The 22,917-nt window shown below is 41.6% G+C and overlaps 1 protein-coding gene across 1 annotated transcript in view; it reads left to right on the top strand.

Moving 5' to 3' along the window:
- The window catches only part of COL9A1 (collagen type IX alpha 1 chain), an 89,635-nt gene that overhangs the window by 48,982 nt on the left and 17,736 nt on the right, over positions 1 to 22,917 (top strand). Inside the window, exons 23-36 of the mRNA XM_055534726.1 lie at positions 1,612 to 1,665; positions 3,056 to 3,109; positions 3,224 to 3,277; positions 3,404 to 3,457; positions 4,241 to 4,294; positions 5,360 to 5,404; positions 6,439 to 6,492; positions 6,595 to 6,648; positions 15,301 to 15,354; positions 15,921 to 15,992; positions 16,488 to 16,523; positions 17,388 to 17,432; positions 18,802 to 18,834; positions 22,667 to 22,813. Coding sequence (XP_055390701.1) covers positions 1,612 to 1,665; positions 3,056 to 3,109; positions 3,224 to 3,277; positions 3,404 to 3,457; positions 4,241 to 4,294; positions 5,360 to 5,404; positions 6,439 to 6,492; positions 6,595 to 6,648; positions 15,301 to 15,354; positions 15,921 to 15,992; positions 16,488 to 16,523; positions 17,388 to 17,432; positions 18,802 to 18,834; positions 22,667 to 22,813 — 810 coding nt within the window. The remainder of the gene's footprint in view (positions 1 to 1,611; positions 1,666 to 3,055; positions 3,110 to 3,223; positions 3,278 to 3,403; positions 3,458 to 4,240; positions 4,295 to 5,359; positions 5,405 to 6,438; positions 6,493 to 6,594; positions 6,649 to 15,300; positions 15,355 to 15,920; positions 15,993 to 16,487; positions 16,524 to 17,387; positions 17,433 to 18,801; positions 18,835 to 22,666; positions 22,814 to 22,917) is intronic.

Genomic DNA, 22,917 nt, shown 5'->3' with positions numbered 1-22,917 from the left:
TTACCTTAGGTCACATTTTGTCGGTGCTCTTCTGTTACCAAGTAACAAATCCCATTTATTTTGAAGTTGCGGATACCCAGGCTTTTGCTTGTTTTCTGGGTTTAAATCATCTCCTAAAATATGTGACCCTTATTTTGGAACCAGTTACCGTTGTTGATGTGCTCTTTATTTGAGGTATTTTGCTACTTGGTAGTTTTCAAAATTTTCTCATTGCCTCTGACTGTGGTCAGATTGCTTTCGGTAAAAAGAAAAAAAGCTCTTCTGGTGACCTCAGACCCATGCTGTGGTTACCTAGTAACAGCAGTTTGGGTCTGAGCTGGTGCTGAACAGCAATGAGAGAGAGAGAGAAAGAGAGAGGCATCAAAGCCTTTCTGTAATATGAGGGCCGGCTCTGCTACCTCCGAGCAACACGAGCTATGAATTCAAAGGCTTTTTCAGGTCTCCCAAACTTCTTCCTTCCTGGTGGATGGAGAACACTTTCTGCTCTATTCCAGTTTTTAGGGATGAAAGAGTTTCAAGGCTCTGTAGGTATCTCTGCTTCTTCTTTGATTCTACCCATGCCTGAACCTTCTATCAAAGGTTTTCTAATTTTTAATTCTTATTGCAGACACCATCCACCTGGTTTTCTTGGCTTAACATCTACCCAATACCTTTGTGACTGTTTTTTTTTTTTTTTTAATTTCTTTCATCATCTCCTTCTCCCAAGCCTGTTCATTAGGAGAGGGATTGTTCTCTTCAAGTGCCCATCTGCCTTCTCATACAAGTGGTAAATGAGAAAAAGATTTCAACAAGGGGAGGGGGCTGTATTTTTACCATGTAGCATAGATGGAGAGCACTAAAATCCCCATATTTTTGTTTTGAAATCATGTTTTGATCCTTATAATGAAAATAAGGAGGGGATGTGTACCACAGATAAGGAAGTCAGAGATAATTTCAGGATAATTAGATTTATCAAGCTCTGTAGTTTTTAGCCAGCATCACTTGGTAGGGTGAAGCTATTGTGGAGAAAACAGATCAATTCACTTTACACAGACTGAACCTACTGTCTATTCAGGGTGGAAGAGGGGATGCTCACATCTTTTTTGCACTTTATTCCTCCAAATCACAAGCCTGGAGTCCTGATTCTAAATCTGGGTGGGAATCCAGAGTCACGGAAATATCTCTCCTGGGTGTGGCAGCTGCGGGGTCCAGGGCAACTGCTATTTAGGTGGCGCCTTGGTCTTCATCATCAATGAATTCCCACTGCGGTCCTAGGAACCCCAGAGCATGATGATCAAACCTTCCCAATAGGCTTTCCAGGTTCTCTCAGTAAGTAGCTCACATCAGCAATCAGGAGTGGGTATTGTGTTTGTTCATTTAAGATATCCAAGGTGGTATCAAAGATTGGGTGTAGTACTTTTGATGGAATGAGAAGATGTAAACTAGTGTTTTCACCACTGAGGTTTCTGATTAAATACTCCTTGGGTTCACTGATGAATATCAGGATATACTGCAACACAAGACACAAAGCCTCTTTCTTATCTGGCTGTTGAAATTCTTTAGAAAGACTGAAATACCCTTAGCATGCATGACTGATCTCGAGTTCATTTTTGTTGTCTTGTTTATTTGCAGGGTGCTCGGGGTTTAGATGGAGAACCTGGGCCTCAAGGGCTCCCTGGTGCACCTGTAAGTACTTTTCATGGGATCCACTGATAGATTTTTTAGCAATGATCAATGGTAGATTTTTTTGCTATTAATATATGTATGTATGTATGTGTGCAGGTATCATTATATATGAATCAAGTGGAAAAATGGGCAATAGTTTTTGTATTTACTAAAATTTTAAAAATTAAGTCAAGCATCTTTCTTTTTTTCTTTTGTAAAGAGAAATGTTCTTCTGACTTGACATGGGTCTTGTTTTTCTCATAAGTTTAGTCAAATTGTTTTTTTTTTTTTTTGCTTGCTGTGTTTTTCCCTTTCAGTCTGGTTGCCAGGATGCCAGGAGTCACAGTAACTCTCTCATTTTAATTTCTTGGGTAGTTCTATGCTTTTCCTCTCATATGATTTCTGATCTAATTATTTGATATTTTGATGGCCATGTGTAGATGTGTCCTTATTGTGGACTGCCTCACACCTTTTCTGGAAGTAAATAAACCAAAAATGGTTCATTGATACTCACTCATACCACTTTAAAAAGTTGAAAAGGTGTAAGTGAAATAGAATTTCCAACTGTCAAGGTCCAGTGGGAAAGAAAGAATGTAATTGGGGGATAACCTCATAAGATCAACCTGCAGACATGGTGTGCCAAGCAGACCTTAGAGGAAGGTGGACCTGCAGACATGTGTGAGGTGGGATAGAGCAGCAAGGACAGGTGGGGAGCAGCCCTGTTGGGGTGATGGGGGTGTGCTGCTGTAGGGCTGCCACTGCCTGAGTGTGGAGCTCCTGTTAGAAGATGAGCTGGAATAGACAAGGCAGAAGCTCGTTATAGAATGTTTTATGCCAATCCGGGCAATCGTAAGTGATCTGGTAGCAATCGGAAGCTGTTTGAGGTTTCAGAGCAGCTCAGCAATTCAACCAAAGCCATATTTTAGGAAGACACATCCTCTCATCTGTTACCGCCTGACCATGTAACAGCATCAGCTGGATAGTTCTGACAGAAATCATTATTATTGACTTGGGAAGTAAGTAAAATACAAAGAAAAGGTTGGCAACTCATCCAAACCTCAACCCACCATGATAGTCAGTGAGGCTAGAGGATGTGTGGACAAAGTTCCTGATGTCAAGGCTACCTGCAGTGTGGACCCTGATTTTATTATACCTATTTATCCAAAGAGTGCAGAAGCATTATGCATTTACAATGAAACCGATTGACATGTAAGTCTTGGTGATCTTTATGGTAATATCAATTTTTAGGAGAATATAGTTTTTATAAAAAGGTTTCTTGAGGCATCCATGATAAATCAAAGCCATTGAGATGAAAGAGCAATGTAAGATAATTTGGATAGAATTTTATCATTTCAAAAGACTATCAATAAGTTATTTCTGCTCACATGAACACAATTTTATTTTCATGCAGGGTGACCAAGGACAGCGAGGACCTCCAGGAGAAATAGGTCCCAAGGGAGACAGAGTGAGTCGAATCCGCGTTAATCACCACCAGCATGGAGGTCGTGCGGATCTCCTTGACGTGACCTGAGTACACGCGGTAACTGTCTCTGTTCTGTCTCCTCCCTCTGCCCTGCAGGGGCCGCAAGGTTCTCCAGGAATTCCTGGTCTCCCTGGGCCCAAAGGGGACACGGTAGGTCCTGAGTTGTAGTCATCAAGCTCTTTCTTCAAAGTGGTTATCGTAATAAAACTCTAGAAAAGAATGAAAGGAAGAGGGATGTGTTTCTAAGGGAAACTGTGCTTCTTTGTGCATCTTTAGGGCTTGCCAGGTGTGGATGGCCGTGACGGGATACCTGGAATGCCGGGAACAAAGGTAGCCATGCAATTTAGTCTCAGGGTGATGGGGTGGTCTCCGCCCTGGCCCGCCAAGGAGCTTCCATCACTATGTCACTGGGACATTTATTGAGCTGGCTTTGGCTTTTTTCCCTCCTTCTAGTTTTTTACATCAAGGGTCAATTCAAAATACTTTTTAGAAGTCAGAAAGAGAAAGGCAAACACCATATAATATCACTTACATGTGGGATCTAAAATATGGCACAAATGAACTTATCTACCAGCCAGAAACAGACCCACAGACATGGAGAACAGACTTGTGGTTGCCATGGGGGAGGGAAGAACTAGCAGTTTGGGGTTGGTGGATGCAAACTATTATATATAGAATGGATAAACAATAAGATCCTACTGTATAGCACAGGGAACTATATCGAGTCTCCTGGGATAAGCCATAATGGAAAAGAATATTAAAAAGAATCTACACATGTGTATATTAGTCACTTTGTTGTACAGCAGAAATTAATACAGCATTGTAAATCAACTATACTTCAATTAAAAAAAAACACAACAAAAAGAATGTTTGCTTATTTTCAGAAGCTCAGTAAAACTGCCTTGTTGATGAATGTAGGCAGAAGGAAATCACATATTTTGATGGCATTTCCATCCTAAGTCCTATCCCACCTTCCCATCCTGAACAAGGTCACATTATAAAAGTGCACGTAAGGTCAGCTATGCAGATAACCCTTTTGCTTAGAAGGTTTTTGTCTTTCCTTTTCTTAAAGACAATCGTTCATCCAGGTTCAACAAAAACTTTTTTTTTCAGGGGGAACCAGGGAAACCCGGGCCTCCTGGTGAAGCAGGTTTGCAGGGGTTACCTGTAAGTATTTGAGTATTTAAATGTTGATTGTTTTATATACATATTTTGAACATGCGCATTTGGGGGAGAAAACATGTATGTTTTGATAAGTTCTGGGGAAGAAAAGATGCTTTAATTTTGTGTTTTTACAGTTGTACATTTTTGTACTTTTTCTCCAAAAAACTAGTTATTTCTCCAATAACCACACTAATATTTAACTTTATATTTTGCATCCATTCCTCTGTTTAGTTCACTCAGTTTTCTTTATATCATTTCACCAACCATGAGCTGTGGTCTGGGCTTCATACTTCCTCCTACTTTAACTAGTTCTGAAGCCCTAGGACCGGGGTTGAGCCATAAGGTTGAGAGTATGTTCGGGGAACCATGTGAGCCATAAGATTTTTCTTTAGATTGTGTGCTATTTTGAATTATTCAAATTGGTGTTTTCCTGCATTACTGTGGCAGGAAGTTCATGTGGATTAACCTATGTGTTTTCTTGGCTCTTTGGAGGCACATATTTCAAGTTAAAGGGGCTTCTTGGTAGTATTGAGGACTGCCCTCTGGTTTATTATGATATCTGACACTTTAAAAATAATCAGAGAATATTAGGCCTCCAGATAGCACCAAATCTCAGTTAGACCCAGGATTTTCCTGCCATTCTGTTTTTCTACTTGCAGCTGAGCTTTACTGACAGGTTCCTGTTTTGTATTCTGTACATGAAATCATGCCAGGAAGAGTTCCTGTTGACCTGAAAATAGTACCAGATACTAATTTGGAAGTTCATCCTTAAAAAGTAACTTTAGTTTAGAGCTAGAATTTGCTTCCAGGGTGTTCAGACACAACAAGCCAAAGTCTTGTGGCTTGTGGATAGGTCTGTATCTTGTGGATAGATCTGTAGTCTGTGGCTTGTGGATATTGTGGATAGGTCTGTAAGTTCAGAATTGGGAAACTCGGGAGGCCCTCCCCGGCACTGCAGCTTTGAGGTTGTCATGATGCCCTCAGCCCCTTGGCAGTGTGCAGTGGGCTTGGTATCTCACGGTTGTCAGATGAGGTGACTGAACACACGTTCCATGTGCATTCTTTCAGGGTATACCTGGACTTCCTGGTGCAAAGGGTGTTGCTGGTGAAAAGGTAAAAGATGAAAACTTTGCAGTTAATATTTTTCTCTATTTTTATTCTTTTACTGAGCTATTTTATCATTTAAAATAGTTCCAACCTGCCTTTGAATTTATATTTGACCTTAAGGAGAAATCAAAGAGAACTGCAGCTGCAGAAAGAGTACTTTGACAAAGTGTTACTGATCAGACTTCCTTCTTGAAAGAGTCATCCTTTGCCACTGTAAAACAGAGGTTTCATTGCTCTTTACCACTTAAAATAGGGAAGGTATTATTAAACGACAGAGGTTTTGTCAATGAATATTAAAATGATTTAGCTGAAACTTAAAGATATTAAGCATATTGTTCACAGAATAATCAATGTTAGGTGCTTATATGCAAGCACTTAAAAACAATAGTTAAAAGAAAAATTTGCAAAATATAGCTTTACTTTAAATAAAACAGATTCACTGTGACTAATGTAGAAATTGGTCATGATTGGATTACGTGGCTCCAGCCTTTCAGTCATAGTGGCCCAGACAGTCTTGAGCTGAGGTGCCCCCCAGTAGCAGACCATGAGCAATTGATGGCGGAGATGGCATCCCAGATACCTGCTCTCCCCGGAGCTCGCTGGCACATCCCTTCTTTCCTCATGCTGGCACGATCCTGTACAATTTTAGTGGTGTCATTGTTAGGTTAAAATGGCTCAAAGAAGTGTATTGGAGGTGGAAATGATAAAGAAAGGCATATATAACTAATATTGTAAAAAAAGAAAAAGCCTCTCTTATTCTTGTCTGGCTAAAGGCCTTCCTGTTTTGACATTTGACCTTCACTTTTTAACATTTTTGACACCTTATCATACTTCCAGGAATGATAAAACAGTATCCTAAATCTAAAGAACTTTGATGTATACACCAAGAAAGAGAGTCCACATCCTCCCAAGTTCTCAGGGTAAAAATCAGGAAGTTAATGCTGTCTAAGAGTAGGAAAGACCCGGTCTGCGCAAGTCAGGATGATCGTTCTGCTTATTTACTTTCTGAATTAGTCTGAATTACTGTGTTCTACCTTCAGGGTAACACAGGTGCTCCAGGGAAGCCCGGTCAATTGGGGAATTCTGGCAAACCGGTAAGATCCTAAGTTCCCTTTTCAAGCCTTGTAACCTGTTGTCATGGCGAAGCAAAGGGTTGGGGAGTTTAACTCTTTCTCTGCCTGCCTTCTTCATAACAGGGCCGCCAGGGGCCGCCCGGAGAAGTGGGACCCCGAGGACCCCGGGGCCTTTCTGTGAGTATTCCTTCTCTGCAGACCCCTCCCAGACTGCCTCCTCTGCTCCCCTCTCTCTCCCTCCTTTCTTCTTTTATTCATTCCTCCAGTCACTCATCCACAAATGCCTTCTGACATTTGCTAATCCCGATTAACCAATGAAACAGGAATGCTATTTAGATATACAATATGCTTTTTTTCTCCAGAAAGTGGAAATAAAGATGAAATATTTAAAAAAAAGAAACATGATGAACCTTTCTACTCTTGTCCCATGTTGAAGGAAGTATTTTACCATAATATAAAACAGCTCTATTGAGATATTCTTCATATACTATGTAAGTCACCCGTTTAAAGTGTACGATCCATCGAGGTTAGTGCATTTGCACAACTGTGCAGCCGTCACCACAGTCTGCTTTAAAATGTTTCCATCACCTCAAAAAGAAACTCAGATCCACTTGCAGATTCAACATTTCCCCTCCTTCCCTTTTAACACTAGAAAACCACTCATCCACTTTCTATGGATTTGCCTGTTCTGGAAATTTCATATAAATAAAATCATGCAATATGTGGATTTTTTAATGACTGGCTTCTCTCAGCATAATGCTTCATGGTTCTTCTATGCTGCACCATGTATCAGTACTTCATGCCTTTTCATTGTCAAATAACATTCAGTTCTATCAGTTCAGGTCAGTTCAGTCACTCAGTCGTGTCTGACTCTCTGCAACCCCACGGACTGCAGCACACCAGGCCTCCCTGTCCATCACCAACTCCCGGAGCCTACTCAAACTCATGTCCATTCACTTTTATAGACATACCTTATTTTAGTCATCCATTCAGCCATTGATGGGCATTTGGATTATTTCCACTTTTGGTCCTTATGAATAATGCTGCTGTGAACATTTTTCTACAGGTAGAAAATGTAGACTTTTTTGTGCAGACTTGTTTTACTTCTTTTGAGTACCTATGTAGGAGAGGAGTTTCTGGGTCATGCAGTAACTCTATGTTAATCGGTTGAGAACCTACCATGCTTCTTTCAGTTGAGTTTGTGCATTTATTTTGCAGCAAACATAGCTATGTACATTTTCTCACTAGATACATTCCTAGTGATCTTAGAGAATGACCTTAACCCTTAGAGAGGAACCGATGCACTCAATTTTAACTTTAAAAGATTCTTCCTTGTCTTCATTTTAAGTTCTTGTTTTCAAAGCCTGCTGGGTAACAAAAACAACTCCAAGTGAGGACACAGAAACGTTTCCAGGCATCATCGTTGCTTGTTTTCCCACTTTATTTTTTTTTGATTGAAGGATAATTGCTTTGCAGAATTTTGTAGTATTCTGTCATACACCAACAAGAATCAGCCATAGGTACACCACCGTTACATTTTAAAGAGCGTTTCCTGAGCATGTGAGTGAGGGTTTTCGTGCTTCAGAAAAGTGAAATACCCCAGTTGAGAGTGGAGCTTCTATCATATATCTGTCCACTGGCTTCTATCAGGCGGTTTCCGGACGTTTCTCTGCAGCCAAAGAAGCTAGCTCCTGCCCCTCACGCCTCACTTACCCTTTTCTTCTCTGTTGCTGGAAGTCTATGGATTTCTAATTAAAATACTTTCCCTAACTTGACTGTCAAAGGAATGAGGTCAGAGCTCGATCGCATTTCTAAAATCACAAGAAGATTGAACACTGTGGGGGAGGGGCTCTGGAGCTTTAGAAAAGTGGACTGCATGTGTCATATTCGTGTTATAGAGCAGAAAATTGAGTGCAGTGCTGCTGATGGCGGGACCCCTGCAGATGGCGGGGCCCTGCTGATGGCGGGACCCCCTGCAGATGGCGGGGCCCCTGCTGATGGCGGGACCCCCTGCAGATGGCGGGGCCCCTGCTGATGGCGGGACCCCCTGCAGATGGCGGGGCCCCTGCTGATGGCGGGACCACACACTAAACACAAGCCTCGTGGGTGGAGCGGGCTTGGCCCATCCCCAGCTCCGGGCCATGGGGTGTAGAAACCAATAGACTTAAGCTGGGCTGCAGAAAGAGATGGGTTGGGGACGGTTTTTCATCCTCTCATGGTGGGGAGGCAACTCAGAGGGAGTGATGGCTGTGTAAGTTTTCAAGCCTCACTGCAATTTTGATGGTTCAGTTTCTGTAAGCATCTGTATTCTTCCCACCATTGCCCTTGTGTGTGCATACTTAGACACTTGAGTCATGTCGGACTCTTTGCCATCTGGGCTGTAGCCCTCCAGGCTCCTCTATGCATGGGATTCTCCAGGCAAGACTACTGGAGTGGGTTTCCATGCCCTCCTCCAGGGGATCTTCCCAGCCCAGGGATTGAACCTGCGTCTCTTACATCTCCTTCGCTGGCAGGCAGGTTCTTTACTGTTTGCATCACCTGGGAAACCCTGTCTCCTCACTGAGGCTTGAAGCCACGGTATTCCTCCTCTATCACGTTCCTACCTGCAGGGGGACCTACTCATCCGACCACCGTGTCTTTATGGCCTCCCATCTGCCTCTTCTTCTGAAGCCCGTTTCCCACCTCTCCCCACTCCTGGCCCTCCTGCGCCAGCTGAGGCGGTTCCCTGCTGCTTTCTGCATCATTTGCTGACTTGCCTTCCCTGCTCACATCTTTCCTTCTCTGCCCGTGTCTCCCAGCAGGATGCTGTTGGTCTTTAGGCCAGGATAGTTGTTCCTGCTCCAGGACTCTGGCACAGGGGGAGTGTCCTGCATCGCCAAAACTCCACTGTGTCCCCACAGTCCTGGGAGCAAACTCAAAAGCCTGGAGAAGTATAGGACTCCACATCTGCATGCATCTCCAGGATGATCTTTGTAAAGCACAGTTTCCGTTATCTCTTCTCTCCTTTGTTTAAAAACCTTCAGTGGGTTTCCACGGACAATGAAAGAGTCTGAAATCCTACAGCATCTGTTTGTACCCTAGTTTTATTTCCCCTTTCTCCTTTGCTCAGAGCCCGTGTTCCAGCTAAGCTTGACTTTGCTAACTCCCAAACACTCTTAGTTCCAGCTAAGCTTGACCAAGCTAATTCCCAAACGCTTCTTAGTCTGCCTGTTTATACTTTGTGATACCCTGCAACTGGGCTGGATTTTTCCCCTATTTCTTTAACTCAGCATCCCGTGTGTCCTCCTAGATATGACTGAAGTGTTAGTTCTGCAATAGAGTCATCTCTTATGATGCCCTACTCCTCTGAGAGACATGATCTCTCCTTATTCTGACCCTGTAACCCTTGGTCTCTTGTTGCCCTCATGGTGTGGACACTGCAGAGAGGCAGGGACATGTCTGATCCATGTTTGTGTCTCCGTGTCTTTTTATTCAGGGCCCACTCTAAGGTTGTGCTCGATAAAGATTCCTTGAGATGCATTGGATGGGAGGGATGATAACTCAAGCCATGCTGCTTCTGTTCATGATAACTCACTTCTCACCTACTATAAATTTTTCAGAAGAGTATTATGGGAGGTTATAAATATTACCATTCTGGAGCAGAATTTTAACACCAAACCTACTTACCGAAAGAGGCATTTGTTCTTTCATTTTACATCATTAAATTCATTTTCATAGGTAAGTTCATGCCATGTCAACTATTTTTCACAACTTTGATCAGTTTTTCCTGCAAATCTCAAGGTGGGAAGCTGAGTAGAAGAAATGAAACCCACTTCTGATGTCCTATGAAAGAATCAAGGCTAACTGAAATATGTCTTTGAAGTTAAGTTGTGTTCCCCACTTTCCTCACCATTTCACCAACTTCTGCCAATGCCACAGCAAAAAATATTGGCGTTTTGGCCTCTCTAGTGAGTACACATGAGCACATGTCTTTCCCACTTGGCTTGTGTTTCTGGCTTTTTCCGTTACACTGCTCTGCAGGGTCTACACCTGCATCTGGGGGACTCCGGTTTAGAGCCAGCAGGTGGCTGGGACCTCTGCTTTGGTGTTACTGAGTAGTGGCTCCTGGTCCATTTTTCTCTTCCAGGCTCCTCAGAACTTGTCAGAGCGTTTGTCTAGTGGGTTAGGTTTGCTCTGCTCTTGTGATTTTGACTGGGATGAGTGCCATGCTGATCTAGCCCAGGTTTTCTGAAGTTGATGCTCTCCTGGAGTGTGTGTAGAAGCCTGTCTCCTTTCTCTTGAAGTCCCCTACCCCAACCCCATCAGCAGTAGCTTCAACACAGAGGTCCCACTTGGTATGCTGTTGAGTGATCTGCGCCACCTTCCTGCCCCACCAGGCTCTGGAACACTCCAGAACACTCCTGTCAGTGCTTTATGGACCAGCTGTGATGGTTACAGTGTGAGCAGATTGTGGTCTGCCTCTGTGTGTGAGGAGATATTTAAACCTGCATTAGAGAGAAGTATAAACTATCCAATGTGGTAAAACTGCATAGATTAAAAAAATATTTTTATGGCAAAATTATCCTTGTAGTAGGATTAATATGATCTGCAAGTGTTACTATGAAAATGATTTGTAAAAGCAACAGTCTTTAGGAATCATAACTGATCTTCTAGGTTAAACATATTTTTGCCAGAAATCAGCACTTAGGGTATAATGCAGACTAAGTATGGTGATAGTTTCCCTCTTCCGAAACTGCAAAGGTACTGAGGATAATGTTCATTCTTCAGCTAGTTAGCATTTAGGGTAATCGAGCAGATGTATCAGCCAACACAATCTAGAGCACAGCAGAGTAAAGCCCACTCTTTTGGTAAAATAATTATGACAGCCCAAATGTAATAAAATTGATTCTTTTCTGTGATATTTTAAAGTCTGATAGTTCCATTTTAAAAGGGAGACTTCTGTATTGAAGTATCCATTTGGATTTATTGAAATGAGCTTTGCAAAGTAGCTGCTAGTGTTTGCTTATAAAAAGAGTGCCTTCTTGGTGATCAATGGTCTTGACAGAAACTCAAAAAATGAGGACTAGAGACATTTTTCCCCAAGCATGACTTGTGCTTTTAAAGAAATTTGGGAGGTTTGAAAGGCAAAGAACATGTAATGAATCATTTGATTGAAAACCATAGTTTTGACTGATGTCTTTATTCCTTGGATAAAACCTTGGATGAGCATAGTAACTAGCATATCTGTGGTGTTTACTATGAGCTGGATATTGTACTAAGTGCTTCATATATCTATTTAATCCTCTCAAAACCCATTTAACAGATGAGGAAACAGATAAAGAGCTTCCCTGTAGCTTAGATGGTAAAGAATCTGCCTGCAATGCAGGAGTCCCAGGTTCGATCCCTGGGTCAAAAAGATCTCCTGGAGAAAGGGATTGGCAACCCACTCCAGTGTTCTTGCCTGGAAAACCCCATGGACAGAGAAGCCTGGCAGTGCAGTCCATGGGGTCGTGACTGAGTGGCTAACACTATTGTTACTAGCACAGAAGGGTTGAGTTGCCTGCCTGGACTGAGCTGGTGCACAGCAGAGCTGGACTTCAGACCCGGTCCTAGGGCTGAGTGTCCAGATCCTCACCTCCACCCTCCAGTACCTCCAAAGTCAAGGCTGTGCTGGATATCATTTATTTGAAGTTATCTTGGCAAATTCTAATAACACAAAACATATTTAGCAAATTTAAGAGTTTAGTGTTTATGGAACTTCTGCAGTGAGCATTCAACAGAAGTCTAAGTAAAGCTGGTGAAGACATTCAAACAGAACACAACCCCCAACAGATTCCTAGGTCTTACCCAGACCTTCAGAATCAGGATTGGGGGCTGAGGGGTGGGCGGTGGAGGGGAATGGAGAGGTGGGGTGGTGAAGACATCAGTGCAATATATTTCTAACAACTGCTTAGGGGATTCCGATGCTCGGGCAGAGTTGGCAATTACTGGTAGAAATCTGCATCTTTTTTAAAGCTTTGATTGACTTCTTAAATAGAGATGAATTGGCAGATGTATCTTAACATGTTGGAGATACATATGGTGGCTCAGACCACTCAAGAGAAAAAATAGAGCATTTTCTTAATGGTCTTCACATTTTCAGTGGTAGGATTTTGCCTTTTGTTCTGGTTCCTTCCAATTCTGTTGTTAAAAGCCGTGACTTTTGTCATGAGGTTTGCAATATCAGCCATGTGGCAGAATAACTATTTCCCTACCAACCTCCCTGGCCACATCTGAAAATATGGCTTCACTACAGCTGTTGAAACATTAGAGATTTATCATTTATTTAGCACACGTGTGGTTACCAGGTTAGGGTGAATGGCTCCCTGCAGGATGTATTTAGTTTAACCTATGTTTTTAAAGATTACTGTTTCTGTCTTGATTGCTCATGCTCATCTTAGTTACAGGTGAAATTAAAGAACTAAGGGGAAGAATATGCATGTTTTTAGAACACATAGAAATCTTCAGAATGGCCATGAGAATATCTTGCCCTAACATTTATAGCTGTTTGGTCATTGTGAAAATAAACATTAACTTTTTCACAGTGAAACAATTTCTATAGAAATGCCTAAGTTCAGAATGGCATAGGACAAAAAGTAAAATGAAAACAAAGCCCCACATGCCATGTATTTGTGCAGGGGCGGGACAGTGAGTGCTCACCATGTCACCCACCCCTCCCTCGGACCTGTGTGTGGCCCTGTTGTGGCTGTGGGTCAGCCGCGTGGGCTACCTAGGTTGGGTTCTGAGCTCTTTATTGGTTTTACCAAGGGCTGCTGGGGCTTGGAAAAGACTAGGAACTGGATAATACCAGCTCGTGAAAGACAGAGAAAATAAGATTCCAGCAGAGAATCTTTGTATTTGCCTGAAAAGATGATTAATCTCTCCAAAAAGTAAGTGAAAGTTTACATAATCCTTTATTTTCGTTTAGCCCTTTGGTTTGTGGAAGACAAAAAAAGGTATATCAATCATCTTTGTCTGGGATAGGGTGGCATAATGGTTCATTTACTTAGAAATGAATACTTGAAGTTGTGTCAAGAACCTTGCTTTCCCTTTCTGACATGATTAATTATCTTTTCCACCAGTGACTATTAGTTGTTCTGTGAATTAAGGTCATTTTATCCCAATGATGTTTAGGATCTTAATCAGGATGCAATTCAGAAATAATTAGAAAATGCCAGCAGAGCAGATATACTGAAGAAAATCTACCTTGAACTTCAAAGTTCTGGAGCAAAGTAATGGGGTAAAACCCAACCTTTCTGTGTAGAGACACAAAGAAGAATCTATTATAGTGGCTAGCTTTCACCTGACTTGCCTCTTTCCAGCATCTGTCCTCATGAGGCACTGCTTTGGGCTTCCAGGCTGCTCATAAGGGTTAAGGATCAATGTGTCATTCAGATTCATACATTAGACAGAACATTCATATGAAAGTTTTTGTAAAACACTTAACTGTCCTTCACTATCTCTCGGAGTTTGCTCAAACTCATGTCTGTTGAGCTGGTGATGCCATCCAACCATCCTCTGTCACTCCCTTCTCCCCTTCTCAATCCTTCCCAGACTCAGGGTCTTTTCCAATGAGTTGGCTGCTCTTCACATCAGGTGGCCTAAGTATTGGAGCTTCAGCTTTAGCTTAAAGCACTTAAGAACATTTTGTTTAAATCACCTATAAGTCATAAGAAACGGCTGTCATGAAATTATAGCTCATAGAGGCTTGTAATTTGGCTGACATTTCTTGATCCTTTAGAGCAATTGAAAATGCAGAAAGTTTATGGCTCTTGACATTTTGTTCTTTTTATAGATGAATGAATAGTGTATGGGTCAGATCAGGATAATCTTATCAGAAGCACTTATAAATATCAAGCATTAATATGAAGTTGTCATATCATTTTAAACACAAACAAACTCAAAAGACTACTTTCATTTTCATATACATCATCCAGGAAATGTAATTATTTATCCAGCAACCTCAGCGTTCAACTTAGTTGAACTTTCATTAGAAATGAAACAAGCTTTTAGCAGATTTCATAAAAGTGTATGAAATTCTCAGGGAAAGAAATGGAAGAATTCATATGATTCCTTTCCTCAAAGGGCTTAGTGTTTCCAATAAAAAAATGAAATTAGTTCACAGAATGAAATTAGAGTGTTCTTCTGGTGCAACTACATTATAAATTGTACTTTCCAAAGTCTTTAATCTTTTAAGACATATGTAGAATGAGTGGCGCAAAGAATTATTTCGGAAACTTTATGAATTTCTTCTACATGTGTCCTTTTGAAGTTGCAGAGGTAATTTAAAGGCAAACATCTCTGTCCTGAGTCTTTTCACTCTTCTGAGGTTCAAGGTCATTTGCCAGCTACTGCTTTAAAATGTACTGTAGACCTGAGATTTACTCTGGGTTTTAGACAATTATGTGGAATTCAAAATTTTACTATGCCTATACCTCTAGAACACATAGTCTAAATGAGAGGATAAAGCGTGTACACAAATAACCATAATCTAAGTTGGATGGTGATGTACGTGCTGAAAATTCCTAATTGCTACTTCCTGTAGATGTTTCAGGAGTGATGTCTATCAAACAGTCTCTATTCACAATGAGCAGCGTTAGGCCTTTCAGAGCTCAGGATGAACACTGAGGAGGTTGCAGACAGTTTATACAAAGATCTCTGTCTTCAGTCGAAGACGGGGAGAATACTTTGGTGACCTTTATATATGTGTAGACAGAAACCTAGGTAGCTTGATTGCTTTGTTGATGTAGTAAACATACATTTGCATTTCGGCAGACTGCCTGGTTGACTGTCCTGCTTGTGTGTTTCTAGGGCAGCAGAGGTGAAGTAGGACCAGTGGGACCCCCAGGGCCACCGGGTAAACTGGTAAGTAGCATTTCTAGTCCTCAGCAGTGGATTTGCTTTATGCAAAACATAATAAAATTTTACAAGGGAGCAAAGAGAGAAAAGCAATTTGCAACGGGTAATCGAATCATCCTTGTTTGGTTTCTGTTCCTATGTGAATGTGTGAAATGTAAATGAGGAATTTCAAATTAAATCTAGGAGACCCTCAGAGGGTATTTTAATCAGTGTGGTTTGTAGCATTTATTTTAAAACTGGGGGAGATACGAAATGCTCCATTTGGCCATGGTTGTTCTTGGACTGGGAGAGAACCGTGTGTGAAAGCTGCCTTTCACTTCTCCAGAGGTGATGTTTACACAGCTGGGGAGGCAGGGACTCAGCTCAAAGAGCCCACTGTTGGGAAGGGGTACAAACCCGGGAATCGGGGAGCTCAGAAGTGGGAGCTCAGTCTTCTCCTGAGATCTGGGAGAGTGGGAAGTCTGAGCAGCAGTGTTAAGCCAACCGCAGCACTTCTAGGCATGAGTTACGTCTGGTGTGTGTACTTTCAGCATCTCAGTAACAGCGGGTCTGGGGGATGTGTTTTATTTCAGGGTTCTCTCGGCAGCCCCGGCCTCCCTGGCTTGCCTGGCCCCCCTGGACTTCCTGGGATGAAAGGTGACAGGGTAAGATAGCCAGCCCTCTGGAAAGTTCCTTATTTGGAAGGGTGATTTCTACTATGTTGAGAAACAAGCTTGCTTTTGGCCCAATGGAGAATTTTTCTAGACATTGCCATAGAGAACTATCAAGAAAGATTTCTAAAATTACAGAGAGCTGGGATTAAGAAGCAAAACAATCTATTAATCATTTATCAGATGGAAGAAAAATAAAAGCCGAGTAAAGGAAAAATTCCAGCTGTAATCACACTTCCTATTCAGTTCTCAATTTCTGCTCTTACCCCTCACATTAACATGGATGTGGTCAGAGGGCACTTCAGGTCGCCAGTGATTTTGCACAGTTGTCAGTTTCTCCAGGTCTGATGCGACTCTGGCTAGACAGTGAGGAGATGGAGATTATTCATCCTTGTTCCTGTTCACCAGCCCAGTAGGGGAGTTGGTTCACTTGAGATTGTATAGTTAAAAACCTCAAAATACTGAAAAAGCGTGTTTTATTCATTGCAGGGTGTAGTTGGTGAACCTGGTCCAAAGGGTGAACAGGTAGGTCCGGGCATTGGAATCCTGTGAAACGTGTGTTTAACGTGTGCTAATGTGTTTCACCAGCAGGGGGCACGGGCTGATCGGCTGGTGTGGGTAGAATGTGGAGGCTCCAAGAGCTTTATTTATTCATTTATTTAAATTTCTTTATTTAATTGGAGGCTGATTACAATACTGTAGTGGTCTTTGCCATACACTGACATGAATCAGCCATGGGTGTACATGTGTCCCCCATCCTGAAACCCCCCCCTTCCTCCCTCCTCATCCCATCCCTCAGGGTGGTCCCAGTGCACCAGCCTTCAGCACCCTGTATAGTGAGTGAGACCCAGGGTCTAATTAGGTCTGTAACCTTATCTACTGTTTTAAAAATCCAAGCTAACGGTGGATCTGCCTTCCAGAATACACACTGTCCTTCCTTTGAAGAGAGTGGCCCTCGCTCTCGTTCACCAGATGGGTTTACTCCAGTCTGATGGAGCCTCCATAGCCTCATTACAGTGTTTTGGTTTTTCTTCACTAAGAACTTAGCAAATACAATGCATATGAATTAGAGTTAGTTTTTGTCCTGAGGTTTTTTTTTCCCCCCACTTATAAGAGCCCTTTTTAAGTCTTACCTAATTATCCAATTGCTGACACAGTCATTCATCCTTAACTTTAGCTGAAACTCAACTTCACCTTCTGGCTTTTCTCTGGTCTGTGTCCTGGGTTGGACTAGCCCCTGACAGCTAGATTGGAAAACCATTAAGGACATGTCGTATTTCTGTGTGACCTTGGGAGCACTGTGGGAACTTCTGAATTTTTATTAGTGTTGACTGGGTAAATTTGAACCAAGGGACTAAGAACTTTTAAAATGTGACTTTTAATTTTTAGGGTGCCTCTGGTGAAGAGGGTGAAGCTGGAGAAAGGGGTGAACTCGTAAGACATTTTTCCTGGATATCGGTGGAGCCTCATTGATTTTGAACTGTATCAGATATATTTTCTTCTTCTTTTCTCCTGCCCTGCTATCCTTGCTGACTTCTTTCAGGGCTAAGATGTTTCTTACATAAACTCGCAAACCACCCCCCAGAACTGAGCCAAGGTCAAGTAAAATGCAGGGGAAATACCCTGGCGTTGGTAGACCTGGCCTAAAGCACTGGGAGGACCAAGAGTTCCCTTTAGAGGGCACATTTGCTCATTTTTTTCCATCTAGAAATTCCAGGTGATTCTTAGATGACTACAGAACGTCTATGAATAGTGCCTATCATGGAAACAAAACTAAAGCTTTATTGTGGTTTATATTAATAGTTTATTGTAGATAGAAAGCTGTGGTCACAAGCTTGACTGTGGGTGTTTTCCATGGTCTTTTGGAGTCTAAAACCAACTCCAGAGGAGGCTTCTGCTGAACCTCTAGGAAGGCGGGGAGAGGGAGAACAAGTCATCACTGCCTCCAGCACTTCTATCTGCCTGCTCTTCCTTCCGGTTACAATGTAATCAAACAGGACCTACCTAGTGTGGAAACTTACATTTAGAAAAGGTTCTGTGGAACTGACAGAATTCTCAGAAAATAGTTTCAGAGAGTTTTTAGTTCAGGAGAAAATGCTGAATAATATTTTATTCAGGTTTTTTAGGATTTAGAGTTAATATAAATGTAACATCTGAATTAGACAAAGCTTCCTAACTATTAGATAAACTAGAAAAGGATGGTTTCAATTTTATATTCTGTTGAAACTTCATTTTATAAGCTAAGAGAATGTTTAAAAATCATCCTGTTTTGTAATGAACATGCACCAATGTGCTAACGTGAGCTGAATTCATACCTAGAGCTAGTGGTAGGAGATATGCAAGCTTTTTTTTTTAAAAGCATGCATATTTGATTTGTTAGACTTTGAGGGATTTTTAAGAACACTGCTAGAATTTCAAAAATGAAGTCATCTGATTTAGATGTCTATTATGTTTTATAACAGCATGCTAGTTTAATATCTTTTGACTTACATGTTTTAATTCTCGACACTTAGCGTTTTAGATCTGGATGGAACCTTAGAGAGCCCTGATTCAACCCTACTATTTAACAGACGAGTTAGCCAAAGGTTGGGGGTTTACAGAGTTTACAGAGGGTCATGAAGTTAAATAGCAGAACTGGGACCAGAATCCAAATTTTGACTCATATTTTTTTCCTGCAGTGTCAGGGCTCTTCTGTTCATGGCTTTCTATTGACTTTGGCAGCATGATAAACTTTTCAGTGTTTTTTAGTAAACTATCAAATGTGAATACATTGTTCTAATATGATTTCATTTTATTGATTTAGGGAGATATAGGATTACCTGGCCCAAAGGGATCTGTAAGTATAATGAATAGTAATGGTATAAAAATAAAATATCAATAAAGCCATAAAACAGAATGCTTTGCTTTATGAAATCATTCTGTAAAATTCAATTCTAAAAGGACTTACCTTTAAGGAAGTTAATGTCGGAATTTATGCTTTAAGTAGTGAATTAGTTTAAAGGAGAAAAAACTCATAACAGTGTAATTGGATCTGCCTTTTGACCTAACCACTCTAAAGGAAGTTTTTTTCCATATTATAAATGGCTCACTGAGTATATATTGTAATTTCTTCCACAAATGGATTATTTTACAAGAACTGACCTGTGCTTTGCAGTGACAAGAATATAACTGAATTTCATTGTCGGTCATATCATTGCAAATATTTCAGTAATTTTCATAATATCCTGTGTGTTCTAGTTGGAGAAGTAAGATATAGGCATGGTACACAAGAAAATATGGATAATTATTAGGGCTAGAAAATGATCATCTCCTTTAGTTTATCACTTTTCAGAAACTAATCTGATGTTCAAAGAGATTAGATGTATTCAGAATTATATAATCAATTAGTAGCAAACCTAGAATCTCTTGCTACTTTGAAAGGAATATACACCCTAATACAATAACAAATTTAAGATATTATAAGGAGAAAGGATGAAGCTCAGACTTCAGTGTCAAGGGCATCTATCAGGAACTTCCATTAATCCCCAAGACCTTCCTTTGTCTGGACTCCCTGCCACTCCTCTCTGTCCAACAGATGTCAAGTGACATCTAGATTAAAAGATAAAGCTTACATATCTATCCCTCTTGTGCTTAAAATCCTTCAAGAATAGCATTTGTAGAATAAAATCAGACTCTTGGCAAAGAATATAAAGCCTTCAATGAAGTGGTTGCAGCCTCACCAGCCTCATCTCTGACCTCTCTGGATGTCATCTGTTTGTGGTTCTTTTTACTTGGCATATGCTGTTTAACAACATGTGCTGTTCTCCTAGTTTGGGGCACTCTTTCTCTTTCCTTAGATCAGCACTTCTTACCTAAGCATTTAGCCCAATCCTCTACCCAACCTTCTCTGGGAGGACACACCCAGCCTTGGTTACAGTGTCCCACCCAGAGCTCTTCACTCAGCCTTGATATGGAAAGTTTTGTATTATCTTTCCTGTGTGCATACTGGACTTCCCTGGTGGTTCAGACGGTAAAGAATCCTCCTGCAATACAAGAGACCTGGGTTCGATCCCTGAATCAGGAAGATCCCCTGGAGAAGGGAATGGCTACCCACTCCAGTATTCTTGCCTGGAGAATTCCATGGACAGAGGAGCCTGGAGGGCTACAGTTCATGGGATTTCAAAGAGTTGGACATGACTGAATGACTAACACACACACAAATGCACACACCTGTGTACATACAACCTCTAAACACCATGTGACAGTCAAGCTTCAAAGAACATCTTTATGCCTTAGAATCTTCAACTGAAATGGTTTAGGATTGAGAAACACTGTAAAGGGTAAGCCTGGATAGAATCTGAAATGGAAATCCTACCTCACTGTCTAGAAATAATCAGTAATGTTCAAAGGTGAGAATTCAAGTTATAAAAGGAAAAGGTGGATGAACAATGCAGGTGTCAAAGTGAGTTAATTTCATTTATTTATTTTTCTTTTCTTTTTATTTTTTAATATAAATTTATTTATTTTAATTGGAGGCTAATTACTTTACACTATTGTATTAGTTTTGCCGTACATCAACATGAATCCACCACGGGTATACACATGTTCCCCATTCTGAACCCCACTCCTACCTCCCTCCCTGTACCATCCCTCTGGGTCGTCTCAGTGCACCAGCCCCAAGCATCCAGTATCATGCATCGAACCTGGACTGGAGATTCATTTCATATATGATATTATACATGTTTCAGTGCCATTCTCCCAAATCATAAATTTGGATGCAATACTAGGAATTAGCTCTTGATTGATCACCTCCCTTCCCACCCCATCTTTTCTGTCACTACCCAGGGAATACTGATGAAATTAAAATGTAGCATCTGGGCTTCCCTGGAGAAGGCAATGGCAACCCACTCCAGTACTCTTGCCTGGAAAATCCCATGGGAGGAGCCTGGTAGGCTGCAGTCCATGGGGTTGCTTAGAATCAGACACGACTGAGTGGCTTCACTTTCACTTTTCACTTTCATGCACTGGAGAAGGAAATGGCAGCCCACTCCAGTGTTCTTGCCTGGAGAATCCCAGGGACAGGGGAGCCTGGTGGGCTGCCATCTATGGGGTCGCACAGAGATGGACACGACTGAAGTGACTTAGCAGCAGCAGCAGTCTGGGCTTCCCAGGTGGCACTAGTAAAGAACCTGCCTGCCAATGCAGGAACGTAAGAGATGCGGGTCCAATCCCTGGGTTGGGAAGAGCCCCTGAAGGGGGCATGGCAACCCACTCCAATATTCTTGCCTGGAAAATTCCATAGAAAAGGATCTGGCAAGCTATAGTCCAAAGGGTCACAAAAAGTTGGACACGACTGAGCACACACACACTGGACTTTTTTAGAAGTTGCTATACCTTGCATTCTAGTGACCTGACAATACCCAGCTTTAGTTCCACGGCACATCCTTAGCTTTCTCCCTTGAACCTGACTCTCAGGAAATCTTTTTAAGCCATAATTTCTTCAAGAAGCAATTTTGACAAGTTGGCTTCGATGAATATCATTTTTTTTTTGTACAAAGAGATTGGAAAAAGCATACTCCCTGAGCTTTCTTAAGATGTGTCTGGTGGAAGCATCACTTCATTACCATTTTCCCTTCAGTTTAAAACATCTGAACGTTTGAATGAGTTGATTTTTCCTAGAGAAACGTTGGTATGAAAAGGAAGCTGGACGGAGCAGCTTTATAAATATCAGATCTAGAGCAGTGGCATTCCCCCACGCTCTTTCACTTTTATCTTCTCATTTTTATTCTGTAAACAGCAGTCACTGTAACTGCTATGCCACAAATTCCACTGGAGGTAGCGTAACAAAAAATGAATTAATTTAGTTTCTCTTTAAAACAGTTTTTGTAGATGAGTACTGTAAAGATGCTTTTAGTGGTCTGCTTTCAGAAGAAAAATTTAACTGGTATATGGTTTCATTTTAAGGAAATAATTGATTTGTTTTTTTTAAGCATCTTTATTTTTTTGATAACAGTTTTATTTTTTTATAAATTTATTTATTTTAATTGGAGGCTAATTATTTTACAATATTGTAGTGGTTTAAGCATCTTTTAATATTTAGATTTTTAACTTCCTGTATCCTTAGATAAATTATGGACTCACTCTTTTTGTTCTGGTATTTTAAATGCAGCATTTTAAATGTGTTGATTTAATTCACGTTAGTGTTTTATAATTCCTGGATACATCTGGCTTCCTCAGATTCTCCAAAGAATGTTATAAAGGCTAAATAACTTATGTTCTTGGAAATATCTTTATGCTTTCGTTTTGGTGATACACAGTGTAACATGTCTTGTGAACTCAGTAGTCTTTCTGTGGCCCCAAAGAGCTAACACGTTTAATTAAAAACAAACTTGCTCTTAGAAATGGCTTAAAGTATGAAGAACGTGATTTTAAACTTTAGAAATAATATCTAGGCCCCAAAGAAAGATCTTTAAAATGTTTACTTGAATTGGAATTCTTAGAGACTGGAGAGTTAATCGTGTGGCATGACGGGTGTTCACCTTGAGGCTTCGTAACCTCAAGGTGCTTAGATTTTTAACTTGGGAGGCAGTGTCGGTGAACCTACAGTTTCATGTCAGTGCTTATTTCAATCTGAAGCAGGCGCCCTCCTTGTGTTCAGCCTGGACTTAACGTGCGTCCCTGTGTTCCAGGTGGGGAACCCTGGGGAGCCTGGCGTGAGGGGGCCCGAAGGCAGCCGGGGGCTTCCCGGAGAGGAAGGACCCCGAGGCCCGCCCGGCCCGCGCGGCGTGCAGGGGGAGCAGGGCGCCACCGGCCTGCCCGGGATCCAGGGCCCCCCGGTGAGTGCGGGCCGGCTCCGCAGTTTTCCTCTGGAGGCGCCACCCCTTGGCGGGGCTGGGAGCCGGGGGTTGGGGGCTGGGGGGGTGTGCTGGGGGGGCTGGGG

Source organism: Bubalus kerabau, chromosome 9 (genome assembly GCF_029407905.1).
Source record: "Bubalus kerabau isolate K-KA32 ecotype Philippines breed swamp buffalo chromosome 9, PCC_UOA_SB_1v2, whole genome shotgun sequence".
NCBI classification, from domain to species: Eukaryota; Metazoa; Chordata; class Mammalia; order Artiodactyla; family Bovidae; genus Bubalus; species Bubalus kerabau.
This window is presented reverse-complemented; position numbering and strand designations above follow the sequence as displayed.